The 23,320-nt window shown below is 46.7% G+C and overlaps 1 protein-coding gene across 2 annotated transcripts; it reads right to left on the bottom strand.

Annotated features, from left to right (window-relative positions):
- Positions 1-974: 974 nt before the first annotated feature.
- Positions 975-20,517, bottom strand: TRIM16 (tripartite motif containing 16). Of its 2 annotated transcripts, none has more exons than XM_084832371.1 (6): positions 19,870-20,517; positions 13,953-14,048; positions 10,278-10,511; positions 8,735-8,906; positions 8,536-8,631; positions 975-1,715 (listed from the first exon to the last, which is right to left on the bottom strand). In XM_084832371.1, exons 1-6 carry the CDS (start codon positions 20,437-20,439, stop codon positions 1,048-1,050), a joined length of 1,836 nt encoding a protein of 611 aa, XP_084688497.1. In that variant the 5' UTR covers positions 20,440-20,517; the 3' UTR covers positions 975-1,047. The 2 variants fall into 2 exon arrangements, with proteins under 2 accessions (XP_084688497.1, XP_084688498.1); XM_084832372.1 differs by having other exon boundaries at positions 10,278-10,412.
- Between the last annotated feature and the right edge of the window lie 2,803 nt (positions 20,518-23,320).

Here is a 23,320-nt window from a genome sequence, read left to right as displayed (position 1 = left end):
GCTCCTGCACTAAATGCCCTTTGTTCCATTTTAAATAGATCGCAGATAACGGGCATCTCTACATCAGCCTAAAATCCTGCATTTAAAATGGGGCTTTCTGCTTCTGTCTTAAATGCAGGATCACAACGACTTGCTTTTCACCCACTTCCTTCCCCCACTCCCCACCTTCTCCCCATCTCTAAGTCTCCCACTATCTTTCATTGATCTCACTCCTCTTCTTGCCACTTTTCCTCTTTTCATGGAGGGAACTCAAGCGGAACACAGTGGGGTGATTTGATTAGCTCACTATCTGCGATCTTTTTAAAAATGGAACAAAGGGCATTTCATGCAGGAGATGCCCTGGAGGGTCATAGCATCATGTAAAGAGCCCGCAAACTTCCATGAAGGAGCAATCTCAATTGCAGGATAAAAGCTCCGTGTGAACAATGCCAATGAGCTATCAAATTACCCCGTTGTGTTCTGCTTGAGTTCCCTCCATGAAAAGAGGAAAAGCAGCAAGAAGAGGAGCGAGATCAATGAAAGATAACAGAAGACTCCGATATGGGGAGAAGGAGGGGGAAAGGGGAGGAGGGAAAGGAAGCAGGTGAAGCAGAAAGCCCTGTTTTAAATGAGGGATTTTAGGCTAGTGTAGAGATGCCCTAGCAGAAGCCAATTCAGCAACTCAGTCTTTGGCTGAGGACAAAACACTATTGGGGGGTGGGGGGATTATATACAGAGAGAAGTTGGGAGATTCTTCTTGTTTGACTCTGGGGTTTGCATTGAATTTGCACTGGAGAGGAAGCAGCTTGATACTAATAGCAATTTTCCTTCATTCCTGAATTTGCAAGTTAGTAGAGTTTTTAAAAGAAACACTCCAGTATATGTCCCTCAGAATGAGGCCAATTATGAAAACAAATCAGACGATTTTGTTGCTTTGTTTCTCAGTTTAGAGGTGATTTTTAAAGGGCTAGTAAGTAAGCAACCAAAACGATAATTATATATGGAACAATTTATTCGATGCTATACTTGTACAAATGGTCCCCAACCCCATGATCACATCACCCACAATCAAAGGCTCTGTCCTGGATCCACCAGTTTCATCCTTGCCACTGCTTCGCTGTCAGATGCCAAAGAAGCTGTGCTGGAAGAAATTGCTTCTCCTGAAGGAGGAGGAGGTGCTGGATTCTGCTCAGCCTCTTCCCGCAACTTAACTATCCGCACACTGTTTTCTTTCTTAGATAGCCAGAAAGCTGGGTACAGAGGTTCAGCAAACTTGCAGTCAAATTTATGCAAGAGAGCCATGCCTTCTGATGTGATGCCATAGAAGGAGAGGGTGCCCCTGGGATAATCCAGGTAGACGCCTATCCTGCTGAATCCCTCAGTTTTCAATGGTGTCTCCACATCACTGTGCCAAGCAGAGAACTCTTTGCCATTCCACTTAATGCACCAGGAGAAGTCATTCCCCGAGATGCAGCTGTTGCTCTCCGAACCTTTCCGGTCAATGCTCTTGTTTGTCATGCCGATGTAAATGCCAGCCCCAAATATTTCAACTTCAAAGTAGTAGCGACCAATGTATAAGCTCTTGCCCGCGAGGACCTGGCGCCAGTGCTCAAACCGCTCCGGGTGATCCAGATATGGGTGCTCCCACGGGGCGGTGTTAGTGACCTTGTGGCTGTCATCCAAGAGCCTCAAATAGCGATGAGCAGTAACTGGGTCAAACATTAATGGGCAGGTATCTGCAGAGAAAAAAAAAATATATAATATTGGTCGTTGAGAAAATAGAAAACTGCATTGGACATGATACAGGATTTGGCACCCAGAAGTCTAGGGATGTGTATCTGATTCACGCAAAGCCAGAGCCAAATTGGGCCCCTTTGGATCATTTCTTGTGCTTCCTGAAGCAAAGGGGGCTTCCCTCCAAAGTGATCAGAACTGAAGGTGGACTCTGCACGAGGCTTCATTTGCAATTTGGCTTCATAAAGGCAGACAGGATGTCTCCAAAGAACAGTGACTTTTGCTTTTGTTTTCCTAAATACTAATGAGAGGAGAGGGAGGGAGTTGAGTGACTGACAGGTCCACTTCTAACCATAGGGTGCATGTGCTTTGGATGGGACCATGGGATGGCCATTCTTGGCATGCCACCAGGCTTCACTATGGAAAAATTTAAACTGGTTTTCAATCATCATAATTCCCAAGCCACAGCACCTATCCTTCTGAAAATTAACAGTTTTCTTGCCTCTTTGACGTGTGCCATTTACAAACTGCCCAAAAAATCACAGGGGGAGGGAAGGGGAAGTAAATCACACACACACACACACACACACACACACACACCAGTTTGAGGGCTCCCCTTCCATATCAAGTGCTGCACCTAACCTTCTGAAACTTTGACGTTTTCCTGCTTAGGACCACCTCTATGCTGACTGTTGTTTTCAGAATAATTGCCCACAAGAAACATGGGAGGATATGCACATCCTTTTTTGAATCCCCTCAAAATGTCAAGGCTGCTCTTGCACAAACATCCCTGCACCCATCCATCTGAAACTTGGCAGGCTTGATTCCCTCAGAAGGGGCAAATATCCCTGCAAATGTCATCTAATTCTTCCAAGAAATAAAAAGTTATCTGCAGTTCCCTTTTAAAAAAAATCAAAATATAAAGCTATGAAGCACAACAATCGCTGCCTCTATTTTTTGAAATTCGGCAAGTGTATTTATTTATTTATTTATTTATTAAATTTATTAATCGCCCATCTGACTGGTCACCCAGCCACTCTGGGCGATGTACAACCCACCATAAAACAATTTAAAACAATAAAATTTTACCATAAACATTTTTTTTAAAATACCCTAACCCACCCCAAATGCCTGCCTGAACAACCACGTTTTTAATGCACGATGGAAGCTCATTAAAGAGGGGGCATGACGGAGTTCCCTAGGGAGGGAGTTCCACAGAGTGGGGGCCACCACAGAAAAGGCCCTCTCCCTCGTCCCCACCAGTCTAGCTGTCCTGGCTGATGGGACAGAGAGAAGGCCATCCGAGGCTGATCTTGTTAAGCGGCCTGTCTGGTGTTGCTGGAGGCGCTCCTTAAGATAGGCTGAGCCGGAACCATATAGGGTTTTAAAGGTCAAAACCAACACTTTGAATTTGGCCCGGAAAACAACTGGTAACCAGTGCAACTCCTTCAGCACTGGAGTGATGTGATCTCGCCGGCGGCTGCCTTTAATCAGGCGAGCTGCCGCGTTCTTTACCAGCTGCAGCTTCCGAACCGTCTTCAAGGGTAACCCCACGTAGAGCGCATTACAGTAGTCTAAACGAGAGGAGACCAGGGCATGTACTACCGATGGGAGCAGATGGTCGGGAAGGAAGGGGCGCAGCCGCCGTATCAGATGGAGTTGATACAGCGCTGTCCGGCTCACAGCTGACACCTGAGCCTCCATGGACAGCTGGGAGTCCAAAATGACCCCCAGGCTGCGGACCTGGTCTTTCAAGGGTAGCCGTACCCCATTCAACACCAGGTCAACATCCCCCAGCCTCCTCTTGTCTCCCACCAAAAGTACCTCGGTCTTGTCAGGGTTCAGCTTCAGCTTATTCCTCCCCATCCAGCCACTCACCATCTCCAGACATTTGGAGAGGGATTCTACGGCCAACCTTGGTGAAGATTTGAACGAGAGGTAGAGCTGCGTGTCATCCGCATATTGATGACACTGCACCCCAAACCTCCTGATGATAGCCCCCAGCAGCTTCACATAGATGTTAAATAGTATCGGGGAGAGGATGGAACCCTGTGGCACCCCACAAGTAAGTGGCCACGGGTCCGAAACCTCCTCTCCCAATGCTACCCTCTGGTACCTGCCGGAGAGGAAGGACCGGAACCACCGCAATACAGTGTCTCCAATGCCCAACCCCTCCAGGAGGATACTGTGGTCAACGGTATCAAAAGCCGCTGAGAGGTCGAGGAGAAGAAGGAAGGAGCATTCACCCCTATCCAGAGCCTTCCTCATATCATCCACCAAGGCGACCAAGGCCGTTTCTGTCCCATGCCCAGGCCTGAAGCCCGACTGAAATGGGTCTAGATAATCAGTTTCTTCCAAGTGTGCTTTCAACTGCACCGCCACCACCCGCTCAATCACCTTGCCCAAAAATGGCAGATTTGAGACTGGGCGAAAGTTGTTCAGAACTTGGGGATCCAAGGAGGGCTTCTTTAAGAGCGGTCTTATCACTGCCTCCTTGAGGGCTGATGGCATCACTCCCTCCTCAAGGGAGGCGTTCACCACCGCCTTGATCCCCTCACCCAGTCTCTCTCTGCAGCTCATAATGAGCCAAGATGGGCAAGGATCAAGTAAGCAGGTGGTCGGCCTTACAGATGAAAGCACCTTGTCCACTTCATCAGGAGGAAGAAGCTGGAACCGATCCCACAAAACTGGTTTGCCACAGGCCGCCTCTTGCTCACTAACTGTATCCACAGTGTGCAGAGTAACACACCTAATCTGATCAATTTTATCTGCAAAGTGCCTTGCCAAAGCCTCACAGGAGGCCTTAGAATGCTCCAGTGGTTCCGGAGCCACAGGACCGACCAGGCTCCGGACCACTTGGAAGAGCCTCCTGGGGCAGCACTCTGCAGACGCGATGGAGGCAGCATAATATTCCTTTTTTGCTGCCTTCACCGCCACGTGATAGGCTGAAGATACAGCTCAAGCCTGTGTCTGATCATCTTTGGAGCGAGACTTCCGCCACCGGCGCTCTAGCCGTCTCACCTCCTTTCAGAGCTTGTAACTGCGGAATGAACCATGGTGCAGTCCGAGCCCTGTTCAGGGGGAGAGGGCGTTTCGGAGCCACCCGATCTAATACCCCAGTGATTGCGGCATTCCAGCCACCCACCAGGGTCTCGACCGAGTGGCCGTTGGCATGCCCCAGAGAATCCCCAAGCGCGTTCAGGAATCCATTTGGATGCATAAGACGCCTGGGGCGGACCATTTTAATGGGTCCTCCACCCCTGCGGAGGGGTTGTGGAACCGAGAAGTCCAACGTCACCAGATAGTGATCTGACCATGACAAGGGGGTGGTGGATATACCCCCGACTTCCAGATCACTCCCCGCTTCTCCAGAAACAAACACAAGGTCTAGTGCATGACCGGCTACATGGGTGGGCCCAGTTAGAATATGGTGCAGCTCCCAGGAGGCCATGGTCTCCATGAAGTCCCGAGGTGCTCCTGTGAGGATGGCCTCCGAATGTACGTTGAAGTCCCCCAACACCAGTAAGTTAGGGGACTGTACACGCACATCAGAGACCACCTCAAGCACCTCGGCCAGGGAGTCAGTCGTGCAGCGGGGTGGACGGTACACGAGCAGAATCCCCAGACTGCCCTTCGGGCCCAACCTCCAGTACATGCACTCAGCAACCTTGGTCTCCCGGAGAGGGGGTCTGGTGAAGACCAAGGACTCTTGGTAGATAACAGCCACTCCCCCTCCCTGATCCCCAGCCCTCGGCTGCTGTGCATACGAAAATCCAGCTGGACACATGGCTGCAAGGGTTGGAGCAGCAGCCTCGGCCAGCCAGGTCTCAGTAATACATGCCAGGTCTGCACCCTCATCCAGGATCATGTCATGGATGAGGGAGGTTTTCTGGGTAACAGACCTGGCATTGCAGAGCAGCAAACGAAGGCCAGAAGATGGGGTCACGCCTCCCCCAGCCATCCTTTGGCTCTGGACAGGCCCGGAGCAGGGGACAGATACTACACATCTCTCCCTTGTTCCCCTTACCTGGCATGGCCTGCCCCTAGCGCTCCGCCAGCGCCTGCCGCCCAGCCTCGGTATGAGTGTAATCCCCTCCTAAGAGGCTACTATACCTGCAAATTGCATCCACTTCGGACAAATACAAAAAAGTTCTAGCCATTTTTTTTATTTCCTGTGATAGTCAGTGGGAGACATAGAGCTTCAGGTTTATGAATCTTGATTCATGTTTGGTACCCAAGTCAAAGCAGACACCCTCTGAATATGTCCAAGCAGGATTGGACCATTTTCCAAAGCACCAGATCAGAGTCTGCACTGAATCTTTATGTTGGTCAAAAACAACGTTTAATATTTCATTTTATTTTCAGTGAGGTTATCTAATGTTAGGACTACATTAGGGCTAATAAAGACTAATACTGTCTGCCTGTGGAAAATATGAAAATACATGGTGTGGTTAGTGGATTTCCCCACCTGCTCCCATCACATATATATTGCACAAAGATAGGGGGAAGCAGTGAAGTATCTTGACTTCCTGTGTAAAGACACTTTGGTTCTTGTATATATGTTTGGAAAAATGACAACAGTTTCCCAGCGTTGTGGCTCTCTGCACTTTCAGATTTCCCACTTTGGCACCAAGAAGAGAAATACAATAACTTCACAGTAGTGCTCAAACATTCACAGTCGATTAAAGTCAGATCCCAAATTTTAAAAATAATCCTGGCATATGGTTTTTTTAACCTGTCTACAGTAGACATAATTTTTTTTTCTCCATTCTGGAAAGAATGCAGAGGAAACTCTTATCCCTTCCAACACATTCCATTGAATTAATTGTTCTAACATGGGCTCTGGCAAGTGCCTATTTAAAACTGATCATGTGACTCACCATCCACACATTGTCTTTATCCCAGAATGCATAGCATTACCTTACATTGTATGCAAGGGACAAGATTCTTCCCATATTGGTAGAGTGTTTGCTTGTTTTCCAGTCTTCCTACCAAATACTGAAACAATGTCCTGGTTCACACATAATGCTAACCCATGGTTTATTTAACCCATGTTTTGTTGCCCTACTCAAGATTTGTCTGGCAGATGATTGAACAAACCATGGTTTGTTTTCTCAATCCCTGGGTTGTTTGCTTCCCTCCTCCTTTGCCCAGTCCCTCCCTGTATCCCAAATGCCTTCGCAGTGCTGTAGTAGTGGCATGTAGAGTGGCTGTGTGTGTGTGTGTGTGTGTGTGTGTGTTTACCACATTTGCCTGCCACCTCCATAGCCTAGCAAAGCAACCCATAAACAATCCACTGTTCTGGGTTCACATGGAAAGACCCAGGGTTCACAACCCAGCAACAAACCATGGTTTTGCTTTCTGGGTTGATTGTGGTTAACAAACCATGGTTTGTTAGCACAGCTGCATTCACACATCACGACAACCCAGAATTTAACAACACATACCAGTTAGTGTTATGTGCGAACCAGGCCTGTATGTGGAGGGAGGACCTCTTTCTAGCAAACTTCCACATACTGATCCTTTCAACCAGATGGAAAGTGGAGTACTCCCCAGACCAGCTACTAGAGCATGTTGGATAACAGCATGCCAGGGCACAAAAGCCGGGAGATCCATGGGAGATACAGCATTCCCTCAGGAGAATTACAGCGCTCTTTTTTGGCACCCCAGCATGCTGCTAATCAGACAATTGTTGAAAGCCTTTAATATAGGATATGCTGCTTGTTGAAGAATTGTGTTCCAGGTTTTGGTATTTTGTATCATTTTAATGTTTTAACCATTACTGATTTTACACTTGAGTGAATTTTCCAAAACCAAAACTACAGAGAAGACAGCTAAGGGAGCAATCCTATGGCCACTAGACAGCGGCTAGACAGCCATAGGATATCTTGTTTTCTGGGAACCGACCTCGGAGCCTGCACACTGAGGTTGGTTCCCAGAGAACCGACCTCCCCGCAATTTCACACTGCCTCTGAGGCAGCGCAGAACAGCCCCGTCCTCCATGCTCGCAAGAGAAGCACAGAGTGGCCAAAAGGGGGTGTGTCTGCGGGCGTTCCGGGGCGGGGAGGGCGGAAATGCCTGTATGACACATCCAATGTGTCATACAGCAGCCTCCTTCCTCACTCAGCCCTCCCACAGCTAGCCGATAATGCAGAGCAGGAGGAGCATAGAGGGAACAATCCCCTCCATGCTTCTCCTGCCCTGCATTGGATAGGCGGTCGCCTCTTGAGTTCGGAGGCGGCCGCCTATCTCGATAGGATCGCGCCCTAAGTTTATCTCTGTAACCATCAGGACTAGGTCACAGATCCTAACGGAAGCCGAGCAGTTCTGCGTCTAAACTGATTATATTCCCCTTGATACTTTGTCCGTCTCCTGACTTTGTCAAAACCTTATGTCATATTGTACCATCTGTGGTAGAATTGTTCAGTTTTACCTTAGTTGTGTTTGATACACCAAAATTGTATTGAACAGAAAAGTAGGGTAACAGCAACTACAACAATGAAAAACAGAAATAAAAGATGGAGGATGAGGCTATCAAGAGCTACTGGTCATGTTGGCTACATATTACCTTAAGTATCAGGGGCAGCATGCCTCTCAATACCAGTAGCTGGGGAACATGAGCAGGAGGTGGTATTGCACTCATGTCCTGCTTGGGGGCTTCCCACTGGGGCATCTGGCTGGACTAGAAAGGCCTTTGGTTTGATCCAGCAGGACTCTTATTTTTATTTGATTTGATTCGAACCCCACCTTTCTACCAAAAATGGCATCCAAAGCAGCCATGTTATGTTAAGAGAGTTGCACCAAAAATCCACCATGACTTACATTTCAAGAAGTCACTCCTGCTTTGGGGTTCTGGAGCTGATAGGCGGTGCTTGGAGGGGACAATTGCAGACACCATTGTTTTGATGCCAGCATCTTCTGTAAAAAGAAAGAAGAAAAGTAATATAACTAGCTTACTTGTAGAAATAAGAGAGAAATGGATTGTGGAAAAGGATGAATGGATTCATTGCTGGGTACTCACCATCTTTAGCAAACTCCTGCAACTTATCCTTATAGGAAGTTTGTAATAGTTGTAAAAGATATTCAGTGGACTCTGAGACCACCCTTCGGATGCCTGACAATTTGTCTTTTAGGCCAATATACACACTGGGCAGCGTGTCATCTCCTGTGCTCTTCTTGAATTCACAGTATTCCTGTTAAAAAATACCCACGTACATGTATCCTTTTAGTTTTCTGTTAACATCCAGTCAGATACAGCGTCTAGGACAAAGCACTGTGTTGCCTTGGTCTGAAGTCCCTGATACCAGTTCATCCCTCCTACAAAATTTACCTTGCTGTACAAAGCTGTAGACCAGTGGTGGGGAACCTCTGGCCAATGGGCCAGATTTGGTCCACTGGGGTTTCCAATCTGGCCTGCTGAGGAACCTCCACTGCCCTCTCTCCCAGGCCCAGCACTCTCCCCTGGCACCATGCCCACCACTTTTACATTTCTCTGTACAGAGAGAGGCATGAAGCTCTCTCAGCATGGAGAAAGGAAAAATGGGTGGGGTGGGGCAGATGACTTTGGGGTAGGGGCTTCAAAGGAGGGAGTCCACCCCTTCGACATCATACAGACTGCCAGATTGGTCCAGGAAATCCAGCCCTTGGATCAAAAAAGGTTCCCCACCCCTGCTGTAGACACTGCTAAAAAGGCTGGCTCTGCTTTCTCTCTTTAGCAGGAGGAGCCATAGCTCAGTGGCAGAGCCCCTGCTTGGCATGCTGAAGGCCCCAGGTTCAGTCCCCAGCATCTCCAGGTAGGGCTGGAGAAAACCCTGCCTCAAACCCTGGGGAGCTGCTGCCTGTCAGAACCAAGGGTCTGACTCAGTATAAGGCAGCTTCCTATGTTCCTCACTGCAACTATCCGCCTTCCATAATGAGTGCACACACTGCACATGACTGGCCCAAGTCGCTGTAACCCAGCACCCTTCCTTTTCCTTGTCTGGTTGTTGTGGTTAACCCAACTTTACCCGACTTTGCTGTTAAAAAAAACAACCCAAGTATACAAAGCCCAGACCCAGGGCTGGATGCACCACGTGTATGGCAGGTGGAGGCCTCTCGGCTCTATTCAGGACAAGGAAGCAGGTACTATTGCCTGCAGGCCAGGACGCTGCTGGTGCTCCAGGAAGGGGTGGACGGCAGGGGCAGCTCTAAAATCGTGACAGCCTGATGGCTGCTGGTGCGACAGCTCCTTCAGTGAATTCCATAAGCCCAGCTGCCTGTCCAGTTCTTTGGCTGGACAGCTCCCCTGCTGCTTCAGACCTCCTTGCATAGGATTTGCTCCAGTTGCTTTGGGCACATCGGACAGCTCTCCAGTTTGAGCCAAAATGCTTCAGGGTGGCAGAAATGACAGACATGCCCAGGAGTAGCTACTCAGGCCGACACGCAGGAGCAGAAGCTGCTCATATAAAGAAATGAAGTGAAATGGCGAGAGGTGAATTCCATTCGCGTGTCACACACCTAAACATTTTGAGCATCAGGGGTCAGCTACACTGACTGGCCATTTGCACCACTATCACTCAAGGTACCTTCAGGAAGATGATGTCACTGGTGTGCGCGGCCATCTTCGCCAGCCTGTTCTTACATTCCTCCATTGTCACTCGCTTGTTCTCCAGGTGGATCTTGATTCCATTCGCATGATTCACTGCAGCACGCTCCTTCTCCTCTAGGAAAGTGAGCACATCAGAGTGAGCCTTCTTGACTGCTTGTCGCAGCTCCTCAAACCTCTCTTCCACCAAGGTTTTCACTTCAGATACTGAACTCTGCAGGAACAAAAGCCACCACTATATTATTACAAATGTGCCCATACTGTTTCCCCAAGTCCTAAAATGTGGTCTAGGAGAGATCTAGCAAGGTTGGGGGGTGTCCATTACATCACATGGCAAAAGAAGGATAAAGTGATCCCCCAGGATGAGGGACATAATCCAACACTAGGAAAACACCCAATTTTAATTGATAACCAACTAATTCACATTTATATCCTAGTTTTTTAAATTGAAATATGTCTAACCTGGCACTATATCAATAGATCTCAAGCTGGTATACAAACCACAGAAACAATTCAACAACAACAAAAATTATTAAAAAAAAACAATCCACAATCGAGGACATAAAATCAGCAATGATAAATCAGAACCAAGCTAAGGTCAATGAGACCCCAAAGCATGGATAAATAACCAGGCCTTAACTTGGTATTAACTTGGTACTGAAACGAAGCCAATGTCAGTGCCAGCTGGGCCTTCCCTAACCAGGGCCTTCCATAACCAGTGTGCCACAGCCAAGGAGGCCCTCTCTCATGTCTCCATATAATGTACAGTTCCCAACAGTGGAATACAGGGGAGAGTGCCCTCCGCAGATCTTAATACTCGGGCAGTTGTATACAGGGAGACGCACTCCCTCAAATGTCAAGTTGTCCTCCCAGTAGAAGTGGTAAACACAAGTTTTGGAGAGGGAAACAAGGCTGAGATTGAACATTCTGCTTAACATGTGTAGTGAACTATTTCAAGGTAAGTGATCAGGAGACATCAGGGAAACATGTACTAGGAGAAATGTGCACAAAAATGCTTACAAATTGTCATGGAAACTTTTTTTTAAAAAAATTCACAAACTGTGGGATGAACTGAATTTAATACTGGAAAAAGGAGAAACTGAGAGAAACCAAAATTGACCAATCCTTCCACCCCTACACTAGAGCTCCAGTCAAATGCAGTTGTAGCAGGAGCCTCTCAAGCTAATGTGGTTCTAGAGATCTCTGCAGAAGTAAATCTACTCCAGGCCAGAAGAGAGAGCAAAGGAATGTTTTACATTCCTCAGGATACTGCCAAGATAGCAAAAGGTTGTGTGGCTTATGGAGCTTTCCAGAAGATGACAATGAATTGCATGAGTTATTTTAATCAGGCCCAGCCTTGTGGGAACCTATCTGCTATGTGCAAATATGATGCAGAGGTTTCTCTGCTGGATGATATCATCAAATTCTTTCCACAACAAAAATTTACACAAGGAGTGAGCCTGCCATGCCCATTTCTAAAGTTTTTCTCCTTGCAAGTAATGAGACTTAACCCAGACAAGACAGGAAGGGCTCTTGGTCAGCGGGAATGCTGATCCAGGAGCAGGTTTGCAGTCTGCTTGGGACAGGGTTGTTGCTGCCCTTGAAGACCCAGGTCCACAGCTTGAGAGCCCTGCTGGATCCAGCCTTGCTCCTGGACAGCCAGGTGGTGGCTGTGGCCCAGAATGGTTTTGCACAGCCTAGGCTGTTGCACCAAGTTGTGCCTTTGTCTGGAGGAAGCAGCTCCAGCTACCTGATCACACATGCCCAGGTGACATCCAGGCTGGATTACTGTGATGCAGTGTATGTGAAGCTGCCTTTGAAAAGCGGTCAGAAAATTTGGCTGGCATAAAATGCTGCAGCCAGAGTTCCGACTGAGGCCCAGTTGTTAGAGCATGGGATTCCAATAATGTACTCTCTTTGGCTCTTCCAGTCTGTTGCCAAGGGCAATCCAACGTGCTGGTTATTTCATTTAAAGCCCTAAACAGTTTGGGTCCAGGATATTTTAAAATACCACCTCCTCCCACATGAACCTGCCCTTCTTTTTGGCTTGTTGTTTGTCCATGGAGGCCATGCTCTCCATACTAGCAACAACTGAAGTGTGGCTGCTGGAGGCCTGGGACAAGGCCTTCTCTGTTGTGGTGCTGAGAACTCCTTTCTTTGAGACATGTGTTTACTGTCATTTACAGAGCCAGCCTCTGCAAGCCCAGGCCAGGGAGCTTGTGCCGTGGGCTCCTAAAAGGACCATCCAGGACCTGAGAGGACTGTTGGGGCAGCCTCTCCCCCATCTCCCCTGGGGCTACTGAAAACCTGTGTGCCCTGAGGGAAGAAAGAGGTGGAGACGTCCAAGCCTGGGAGCTCATGCCATCAGCTCCTGAAGATTCCTTCAATCTGCCTGACAGGACTAAATTCTCGTGTTTTGTTCTTTGGTAACATTTGTTTGCACGTTTCAGTATTTAAAAATGGTAAATGGCCTTGGGTGCACTGGCAGAAAGGCAATATAGAAATGTATTAATTAATTAAATACTGTCTACTTAGAAGTACATCCTACTGAGTTCAATGGGATTTACTCCCAGGTAAGTGCCTGTAGGATTACAGCTTTAGTCAGCAGATAGAGACCATTTTGTTTCTTAGGGCCTTTGGTATGTATCTGAATTGGACACCCCCACACACCTCCAATTCCCCCACGACCGTGTTCTTCTGCTGCTTTGTTATCTCTGCTCCTTCCGTACTGCATTTTATCCCTGTACTGTGCTTTTTATAGGTTTTTAACTGTACGATATTTTGTTGTGACTTGACAACTATTATTAGATACCAGGGGTTGTGGGGAGAGTCACTTTTTTTGCAAAATGTCCCTAATAAATACATTAAATACATACATACATTCTGGTTTTGGCGAGGTTGTGAGGACACAGGGGTAGGGGGAATGCACTCACCAGAAATGTGTCTTGGGAACACAGCAGTGGTTTACAAACTTGTGAGTGGTGTGGAGAGAGTAAAGATGGAAATGTTCAATTGGTGGATTATGACCTTAACTAAAGTGCATCACTTGACCATATTTGGGGGGAGAAAAGAAGAACAAGAGAGAGGAGGGTGAAAAAAGGGAATGAAGGAAGACTTCTGTGATTCATCGCTGAACAACAGCCTTTAGTCCCTGTTTTTCTGTAAGGAAAAGTGTCCAGATCAAGCCCAGTGTCAGCATCTGGCATCCTTGGGCAGCTGCCAGCATCCCAGGGCCCACCATCGTCCACCAACACTGAGACCCGCTCTGTCACCGCCACACCAGGTTGCTGGGTCTGTGGTCACGATTTAAATTTCCCAAAATGCCGAGCAAAGACTCGATTTCGGACCTCTGCGACACTGCAAGAAATTACAATGCCAGCTCCCGCCCACCAACAGCACTGCTGCAGTTGCCACCAGCACCTGAAGGGGTCCATTTATGTAGAAGTGGACCTTCCAGAAGGCCAGCCCTCAAACCTAGAGCCAGCTCTGGTCCAGATCCTTTTGTGGCAACAAAGCAAGTGACTGGGGTCTACAGAGAAACAGCCTCCCTGTAACAATATACTCACACAAAGAGATGACTGTTGCAAAGCCTTTTTTAATACAGCACAATAGGGACAGTTTCAAATGAAGAGAGTTGCTCTAGTTAAATTCTTACCACTATAGACTCTGAATTCTTCTGCAGTTTAACAATTGCATTTTCAGCTGATGTTAGTTTCCAGTCATATTCCGCTTGGAGCTGAAGAAGTTCATACTGTGGATGGATAAATCAGATGTTATTGATAGAGACAACACAACAACAGTGTTTCACGTTCATGAATCAAACTGTAGCATCCCTTTTCTTCTGTGAACATTCACATGGGAATTGCATCGCGTTAGGGCCAAATGTTATGCAAAATGCACAATGGTGAGCTAACAAGCATTAATCCAGAGAAGACAGAGGTTTTGTTGGTCAGTAGGAAAGCTAATGTGGGATTAGGTGTTCTGAATGGGATTGCACCTCCTTGAAGGAGCAGGTTCACAGTTTGTGGGTACTCTTGGACCCAAATTTGTTGCTGGACTGTCAGTGATAGCTGTGGGTGGGGGTGCTTTTGCACAGCTTCGACTGGTGTGCCAGTTGCACCCTTTCCTGGAGGAAGCAGATCTGGACACTGTTACATGTTTTTGGTCACATCTAGATTAGATTACTGCAAGACATGCTGCATGGGGCTGCCCTTGAAAAGTATTCAGAAGCTTCAGCTGGTGCAAAATGCAGCAGCCAGAATGTTACCTCGTTTTGCTTTTCAAAGCATATTCCTCCAGGGTAGTTCAATCTGCACTGACTGCAAGTTAGTTTCTGGGCCCAGTTCAAATTACTGGTTTAGCTATAAAGCTCTAAACCAGTGGTCCCCAACCCCCGGGCTGCGGACCGGTACCAGTCCGTGGCCTGTTAGGAACCGGGCCGTAGGGGTGTGCAAAACCTCCTTACCTTGGGTCTGTGGGGCCCACAAGGGGGGAGGCAATCTGTCCCTCCCCCCCGGAATCCTCGCCAGCCCCAGCTGACTCCACTCCGCGGCAAGTCCACGGAGCTGCCGGCCGGCTCCTGCCACTGGTAGATGTCCGCCCGCTGGGACGCAAATGGTGTCCACTATGCAGACAGTATTTGCATCCCTGTTCTTCAAGTAATAGGCTACATAAATCTTTACGTAGCCTATTACTGCAACGAACGGGGACACAAATGGCGTCCGCATAGCAGACGCCATTTGCATCCCAGCGGCCGGAAGTCCACCAGCAAAACCACCACCACCCCGGTCCATGGAAAAATTGTCTTCTACGAAACTGGTCCCTGGTGCCAAAAAGGTTGGGGACCACTGCCCTAAACCGTCTGGGACAAGGTTCCCTAGAGGGCCTCCTTGTCTCGGATGAACTTACCCCCACACTGCAGTCATCATTTGAAGTTTGCTCCATTTCCCAGTGTCTTCAAAAGTTTTTCACTTTTCAGATACAGAAAAGCTGCAGAATACCTCCCCCACTAAAGGTTTGACCGGCACTGACCCTACTGGATTTTCTGCACAGTGTGAGGACATTTCTTCTGTCACCAGGCTTTGCTGAGTTTATATTATATTTTTTTCCCCAGTTGTGGGTGTGTTCTTTGCTGACTCTTCTTAGCTCTGTGTTCCTAATTGTTCTATAATTGTTGGGTGTTTTATATATTACATTTTATTGTTTTCTTAATGACTGCAAGCCACTTTGCGGGCCTGTTTGGACCAAAAGGCTGGGGTAGAGATGGATGGATGGGCAGGCGGACGGATAAATAAATAAATAAATAAATGCTAGCCACTCTTGGATCTTTTAGATGGAAAGGTGGGTTATAAACATTGTGATACATACATGAATACATCTGGAATGTGTCTCCATATTCTGAAACACATGGGAAGAGAGGAGCATGGGAAGAGAGTGAAATTAGTTCATCTCTGTATGTGTGTTGGTTTGAACTGCTTAGTTTGAGCTAGCCGTTTAGATTTACCGTGGTGAGTAAGCACCATCTGCATGTCCTGTTCAGACTGCAGAGACCTGCAGGCATTCTTAGTGGTGAACCATCGGTTCTAGAAGTCCCTCAGAAGCTTGAGAATCATTTAGAAAGGCCTTTTCTTTTCTGTTGCTTTGTGGGATTAGAAATAAGACACTAGAAGGCTGGAGGTTTACATATTGAGTTTTCCCTATTTAGCTGAATACAGAGTCAGCCCAAATTGCTTTACTGCCTAAGGCAAAGGATAAGACCCACACACATGCGTGCGCACACCCCATTCCCATTCCATATACAGAAGCTAACTGAACTGGCAATTGAACCTCACTTCATAGGAAAGCGTCTTCCACCACACCTGAGGGCAGCAGGCTAGCTCAGGGGGCACACACAGCTCCGACCTCCGACACCTTGTTGCTTTTACTGGCCGCCCAGCATTATTATTATTTTATTTATTTATTGCATTTATATCCCGCCTTTTTTCCTCTTGCAAGGAACCCAAGACAGCTTACATTATCCTCCTCCTCTCTGTTTTATCCTCACAACAACAACCCTGTGAGGTAGGTTGGGCTGAGAATCTGTGACTGGCCCGAAGTCACCCAGTGAGCTTCCATGGCCGAGTGGGGACTAGAACCCGGCTCTCCCAGCCCATCACTCTCACCACTACACTACACTGGCTCTCAGCACCTGCCACCTGAGGTGGCCATTCCACTCTGCTTAACAGTAGCGCTGGCCCTGACTGGATACTCATTAAGATGTTACTAAAATTTTACATGCAACCTCCTCTGAGCCTTTAGGTTGGGAGAGGCTATATTTGTAAGTCAGCAGTGGACAACCTTTTTTCTATTGAGGGCCATGTTGCCCCTGGGGTAATTTGTTGGGGGCTGCATATTGGTAGTGGGCAGGGCCAAAGCCCTGGTGAGCACAGCCAGAGCAAAAGTGGATGGGTCATCCCTTTTCTCTCTCTTCCTGCCACTCGCTTTTCTCTCTCCACCTTCGTTCCCACCCAGGTGGCTACCAGAGAACAGAGAGATCATTCTTGCCAGAGCTCTCAACACACTGCGTGCAGAAGGCTTTTGAAAACAGGCCAAGGACTGCATGAAATTAAGTTCCCCACCCCTGTTTTAAATAAATAAATGCTAAAATAATACATAATTTGTGTGCCTTGAGATAAGGAGAGAACCAGAATCCAGACTAGTAAGACAGGATTCCAGTTTCATTCAAAGGGTTTCAACCCCTGGGAGTGAAAGGCAGCAAGATAGAGAGGTAGCAGGAAATCAAATTGCAGGATGGTGGAAATGAACCTGACATAAATTACTTTGGTATTAAATGTGAAATATCAAGTAATTCTTATCATATCCTGAATGACAGGAAGACAGTCAGAAAACGCGAAGAACTCACCGTCATCACATAGGTAGTCAGAATGGCTATGAATGTGTCTCCACCTAAACTGTGATTCACAGCAGTCTCTGGAATTATTTTCCCATTATAAAAGCCTCAGGCTCGGAAAGTCTCAGAGTGGAAATCTGGGACATGGAAAGGATCATCCAAACAGAGAAAACCAGAAGTCCTGCTTTGTTTAAAACTGCATCTGAACCCAAGCAAAGAGTTTCAGACTATGAGACACTCTTTTGAAGTGAAAGTTTTAGGACTACTTACTTTTAAGCTTAGTATTTGCAAGGAGTATAGACTCTCCGGATAACACTGGTGCATATTTGTTTGGTTTTGCCTGAAGCTCTGAATGAGAGATGCAATGGCTTGCTGTTAATGTTTTAATTCATTTTCAGTGTTTAAGTGAATCCATTCCTTGCATAGCTACTAGAGATAAGACCCTTTAAGATGGAACTGAGAGGTGTAAAAGAGGAAATTGCAGTCATGGTGTGAGAACTACAGTATGAACAATTGTCACAAGAATCCTAATCTTCTCTTTGGGGCAAAAGGTGACATGGATTTTAATATTGGCTATTGGTACCAAGGTGGTTTCATATACTGGGAACCCTCACTATAGTTGAGGACATTCCTAGGTCAGTTTCTATCTTCACCTTCAAGCCCTATGAATTAGGGGCCCTACTCAGCTATCCACCAAGGGGCCCTGAGTTTATCTGAGACCCTTGATATGCTGCTCTACTTCCCATAGCTCTTGACTGCCTCTATACCAAGATTTGCCTTTTCTTCCTCAGCTTCTTCACCATTTCTGAGCCCCAGAACGTCTCAAGCATTTTGGTGGGCATGCACCATGGTAAATAGAGAACCAGGGTGGTGTAATGATTACAGTGTTGGCCTTGGACTGGTGAGACCAGGATTTGAGTCTCCACTTACCAAGAAGTTCACCATGTGATTCTACAGCAAGCCACACATCCTTGGCCTAACCTACCCCACAGGGTTGTTGTTAGGATAAAATGGAATAAACGTAAAATGGGAATCAGCTTCCATCAAGGTTTCATCAGGCCCCTTCTTTGCAGGTCTTCAGGAAGGCTCTGAAGACCCATTCGTTTTTGCTGGCTTTCCCATCATCTGTGGGCTACAGGTTTTATTGCTGTAATGAGTTTTTATAGTGTTTTATTGTTTTTATTGAATATTATTTATTGCCTATTTGTATACTTCTGTATAGTGTTTTTTTTTTTTTATCCTGCTGCCTTGAGAGGGTTCGGCCCTTAAAGGTGTCTTAAAAGTAATTTTAAATCCATCAATCAATAAAAATGAACCCCACATACACCATCCTGAGATCCTTGGAGGAAGGGTAGGATATCAATGTGAGGAAAAAAAATACTGACTCATCATAAGTATTCACACATAAATTCATCTAATGCTTGCTCACTCTCTCCATCTGGTGAAACCTAAAAGATCTTTTTCAACTCTTAAGTTTCAAGGCTCCTAATCCACTTTGGCCAACTTTGCTCACGGATCGCAAGGCTCAGAGATTGGAGTGAGTTTGATCTAAAAAGATCTAAATTCATACCCACTAAGTGTGTTCCAGCAGCACTGAAGAGGCAAAGTGCAGAGCGGGGCAGAGACAACCTGTGTGGCAGCTTGGAAACCAGAGTTTGGGGAACTAAACCTACAGAGGGAGGGCAAACCTTCTTTGGGATATCATAAGGATCCCTTCACTTGCCTCTGTGGTCTTGTGGCAGCTTCAGTTTTGAGTCAGCCCACACTGAGGATAGATCTACACTACTGCTTTATAGCGATATTGAAGAGCACTGATAACTGTTGGGGCACATTACACATTCTATATACTGCCATTGTAGTGTTATTTCCTGCTTTTTATTCCACATTATCCAAAATACCGCAACAAATGTCATTGCGTGTCCTACGAGTTATAAATGTGCAAGAGGGATATAGCGTTACCATGATGGGATTGTAATGATATGACACAAGGTGTAGATCTGGCGTGAGTTTCTGCCATACTCCTAAGGGCTGAGCAGATCATCTCATTGCCAGAAATGGATCCATATGTGTGGATCAAATGTGTGCATTTGTTACTCAACCACACTTTCCAAGCATCTGCATCCAAGTGCCAAAAGCTGATCTGTGCCAAGTTCTGCATGTACTGCCAGCAATCACACACCTGGCTCCCTGCTTAGCAACATAATAAAATCCACAATTGCCATGGGCTCAAAGGTGATGCAAATAGGCCCCGAGAGTAGATAACACTTGGCAATTTGGCCATTTTCTAAGATAAAGCAGGCAAAACCCCACTTTTGTTCATACACCTTTGCCAGGTATTTCCTCCTTTTTACACGAATGGCCTGAGTTTCAGAATATGCCAGCTACAAAACCCCAGATATCCCACATGAACAGCATAATCCTATGCATGTTTACTCAGAAGCAAGTCCCACTGTGTTCAAGGGGGCCTACTCCCTGATAAGTATGTTTAGGGCTGCAGCCTTGAAGTTATATCTAGCAGCTCTGCTTCACTCTGGCCTCCAGCCTGCAAACAAGCCATGCCCATGTAGAAGTCTGTGAGTGGAAGAGAAAGCTGTCAGGCCCCATATTTCCTAGCAGCTCAGTATTCCACATGACATTCCCTCTGCACTGCTACATTGGTGATCAACATAAATCCACAATTTACCTCCTTTTCTTTTCTGGCGACTGCACAGGTAACGGCTGTATGCCTCTGGTGTCCATCAGCAAGGCACTCCTCACAGACGCACACAAGGTCACTGTGGCAAAACCAGTTGAGGTGCCTCTTGTGGGCCTCGCAGCTCTGCATGTCAATGTCCTTCAGCGGATCCATAAGCTTATGGGTCTGCAGTCTGGCATTCTCCAGGTGAGGCCGCAAGTGGTCCTGGCAATAATTGACCATGCAGGTCAGGCAGGACTTCACTGCCTGCACCTTCTCAGCCAAGCAAAAGTCACAAAGAACCTCTTCTTCTTCCACTGCTTCCCCTTTCCCAGTCATGCCAGGTTGGCCTGGTGGCTCTTCCTTGGATCCATTTTCAGTCAGATTGTCTCCCAGGCCTGCTCCATTGCTGTGGCTGTCTTTCCTTTCCGGTTCTGACCGAGGTTCCCCTTCTTTTTTCAGTTCTATGCTCTCACACTCTTCTTCACAGATCTGTAGTCCGTTTGCCACAAAGATGGAGTCGTTACATACCAATTCTTGAGACAGCTCCTTGGGACAACTTGATTCTGGGCCAGCCATTTTCTAGTATCTCCTAACCTGAGCTGTTTCTGCTACTCCAATAGCAGCTGCTTTCTAAGGTGTTTGCGCTGTAACTACACCCAGTCAAGAAATGAAAGAACAGTCACACCTGAAAGCTCCTAACAGGCTGGGTGCCGGAGGATATTAACTCCTTCCTTCCACCTTCCAGAAGCACGACTGAAAAATTATGCAGCTTGTGATCCAGTGAACTAAGCAGCTGGCATCTTGGCCTCTTCCCTGTTAAAAGAGCTGTAGATAAGCACCACTGTGCAGATGGCTTGTTGTCTCCCTTATTTTAAAAGCGGGGAGGGGGAAGGCCCAGACCTTCCCTCTCTCACCCAGAAAGGGACTGGGCATGGCTCAGGAAATACCTGGAACTATTACACATTCCTTAACTAAGCTTAAGTCTTAGCAATGTTAACAGGCCAAACTTTGCTTTTCCGGAGCTGGAATGTGGCTTGGGAGGATTTGGAATGAAAAAGAAGCGTGTAGGAATGTAAGAGTGTAAATATGTGTGTGTAATGTATAGATATTTTACTATATGTGAAATTGTTCATCTGTGGATTCTTGTTTACATACACCATTTTCAGAACATATTCTTGTTATTTTGCCTAAGCAGCGGTGCACCCCCAGACACCTTTCTTGGTGCCCAGCAATCTTTTTTTTTTTAAGCTTAACACATTTTCTTAGCAGCAGCTGGGACTGCTGTGAAATAAGTTTGTGTTGGTGTTGAAAACTGTGGATTCAAAGGAGTTGTTTAATGTGCAGAGGCTCAGACCCCACCGCTGCCTTGTATTCAGTCTTTGGGGCAGGTTACTTGTCCTTTGCCAGGCCTCCAATGGCTGCCATTTTGTGGTGGTGCCCAGGACAGTTTCTCAAATTGCCAAATTTACTTACAGGCCAAAAAGATTGGCTGCCCCGGCCTAAAATTTACTAGATGCTATACAATTTAAAAAACAAACAACAACCAAAGACACACAGTCCCTGCTGACAGGCTGACAGTCTAATACACATGATACAAAAGGGGAAAGGGATGGGGAGTGAACAGAGAAATAAGAAGCTACAGGCATTAATTCTTCATGATTTACCTAATATATAATAAACATGATAAGAGTTTGTTTTTAAGATGGCAGTGACTGAGTGATGAAAAGTCATGGAGAACTGGGGGGGGAATACAAAATGCCCACTCCCCATGCTTAAGAAATCACAGCTACTGCTGCTGTGGCTGTTCCAACTGCTGCTCCATATTGGACGCAAGGGTTCCACTGTTACCATGGGGGAGAATGACATCCATCTCAAAAGTGTGCTGCTTGGCAATGAGGGACAGGTAGCATCACTGCTTAGGTCCCTAACAGGCAAGTTATCTTCTCACCCAGGCAGCTGGATAGTCTGGCATGCCGGTCATTTCCAGTGTTGTGTTAGAACAGTGATGGTAGGGGATCACAATAAGTTTCCTTTTTCATCTGTTTGTGTGTTTTTGTATATATTAAAAAGACTAACATGTTCACTATGTCTTTTAGTAGTAGTGGTTTTATTCTGTTAGAAACCTGGCCAGATCTGTTCTGCTTTTTATACTTCCAGCTGTTTAGCTGTTTATGACTCAGTACGGTTTGTCAAGCCCTTCAATTTCTGGATTCAGAGGTTGAAGGCTCTGTGAGGCATTGATGGAAATGACCACTCCCCAGGCTATAGAATAGGGAAAAAACTGCAGCTCGCTGGAGTCACACATGGCCCCTGAGCCTGATTTTATGAGATCCCCACAGCTTTCTAATCCTCCTGCCCCTTTCCTTCCCCGTTCTTATGTTCTTTCTGAATTCTACATCCTTCTGTTAAAAGCAATCTTATCATTCTGGTGAAAGAACTAACAGAGGATATTTCTAATATTGTTTATGTCAAGGGACAGTATTAAAATTTAGTATTTCATAAGGAACTGTTCATTGAAGTAAGTTACACAACCCTGGCTCCACCCACCTCTGCCACTGGTCCCATCCACCCCGGTTCTGACCCTGCCCACTGCCATTAAGTGACCCCTAACCAATCATCCCTGAGGAATGTGGACCTCCTCACCTCTGCCTTAGATCTTATCAATTCCAAAGAAAAAAATGGTTTCTATAATCCTCTTCCATACTGCTAATAGCCCTGTTGAAATAATGGATTGGTCATTATGGGGTTAGAGACTGGTATCAAATTAGTGTTATGATTTAGGCTGTGATACCATGTACATTTACATAAGGTGTTTCTTATGTGAGACATTTCTTATGTAAATATGCATAGGAATAGGCTGCTAGTGAATTACTAAATTCTATCTGGCAGGTTTGCAGCTGAGCCTGGATCTAAACCCAGCTCCAGGTCTGATGCATGTTCACACATGTGCCTGGTCCCAGAAGCTACTGACAGCTGGTGGGGGGGGGGGAATCAGGCAGATACCAGGGGGTGTCTCCATGATTTGCTGTGAGTTGGCTACGTTTGGAGGTCATTCTGGACACATGACATTATGGCCATCCTGCAGCCGTCCCAGAAATTTTCACAGAAAAACTGGTTTTTCTGAGACTACTTAATTTTAATCCAATTCCTTTTCTTAATTCAGCTTGTCTGCGCTGCTGTTGCGGTGTGTACCAATCCTTCACATTTACTCCGGCATGATAGCCCTGCCCAGAGCTGTGTCTTTCACCTGGCCATGACCTCACTGACCCCAGTCAAGGGGTGTTCCCCCAATGTTTCCCCTCCCTATGTTTTCCCGATGTTCCTACCATTTTGCAGCTAGCCATTCAGGAGTTCTGAGCTACCTCATGGTATTTACTTCACCTTGCCTACCACTAACTTCTGTTGGCCATCCCCCCAAAAAGTATAGGTGTGCTCCGTTCTGCAGCCTCTACCTTAA

The sequence above is a fragment of the Heloderma suspectum genome, chromosome 2 (assembly GCF_057233095.1).
Source record: "Heloderma suspectum isolate Gila_16-S chromosome 2, 16-S_ref, whole genome shotgun sequence".
NCBI classification, from domain to species: Eukaryota; Metazoa; Chordata; class Lepidosauria; order Squamata; family Helodermatidae; genus Heloderma; species Heloderma suspectum.
The sequence above is the reverse complement of the archived record's forward strand: the minus strand, read 5'-3'. Positions and strand labels throughout refer to the sequence as shown.

What these genes read in the sequence shown, in the direction of transcription:
- TRIM16 (XM_084832371.1), bottom strand. Translation starts at nt 20,439, where the DNA reads ATGGCTGGCCCAGAATCAAGTTGTCCCAAGGAGCTGTCTCAAGAATTG. An exon ending in GCAGGAGTTTGCTAAAGATG is followed by an intron (nt 8,632 to 8,734) that starts GTGAGTACCCAG and finishes TTCTTTTTACAG; the next exon opens with AAGATGCTGGCATCAAAACA. An exon ending in CAGGAGTGACTTCTTGAAAT is followed by an intron (nt 1,716 to 8,535) that starts GTAAGTCATGGT and finishes TTTTCTCTGCAG; the next exon opens with ATACCTGCCCATTAATGTTT.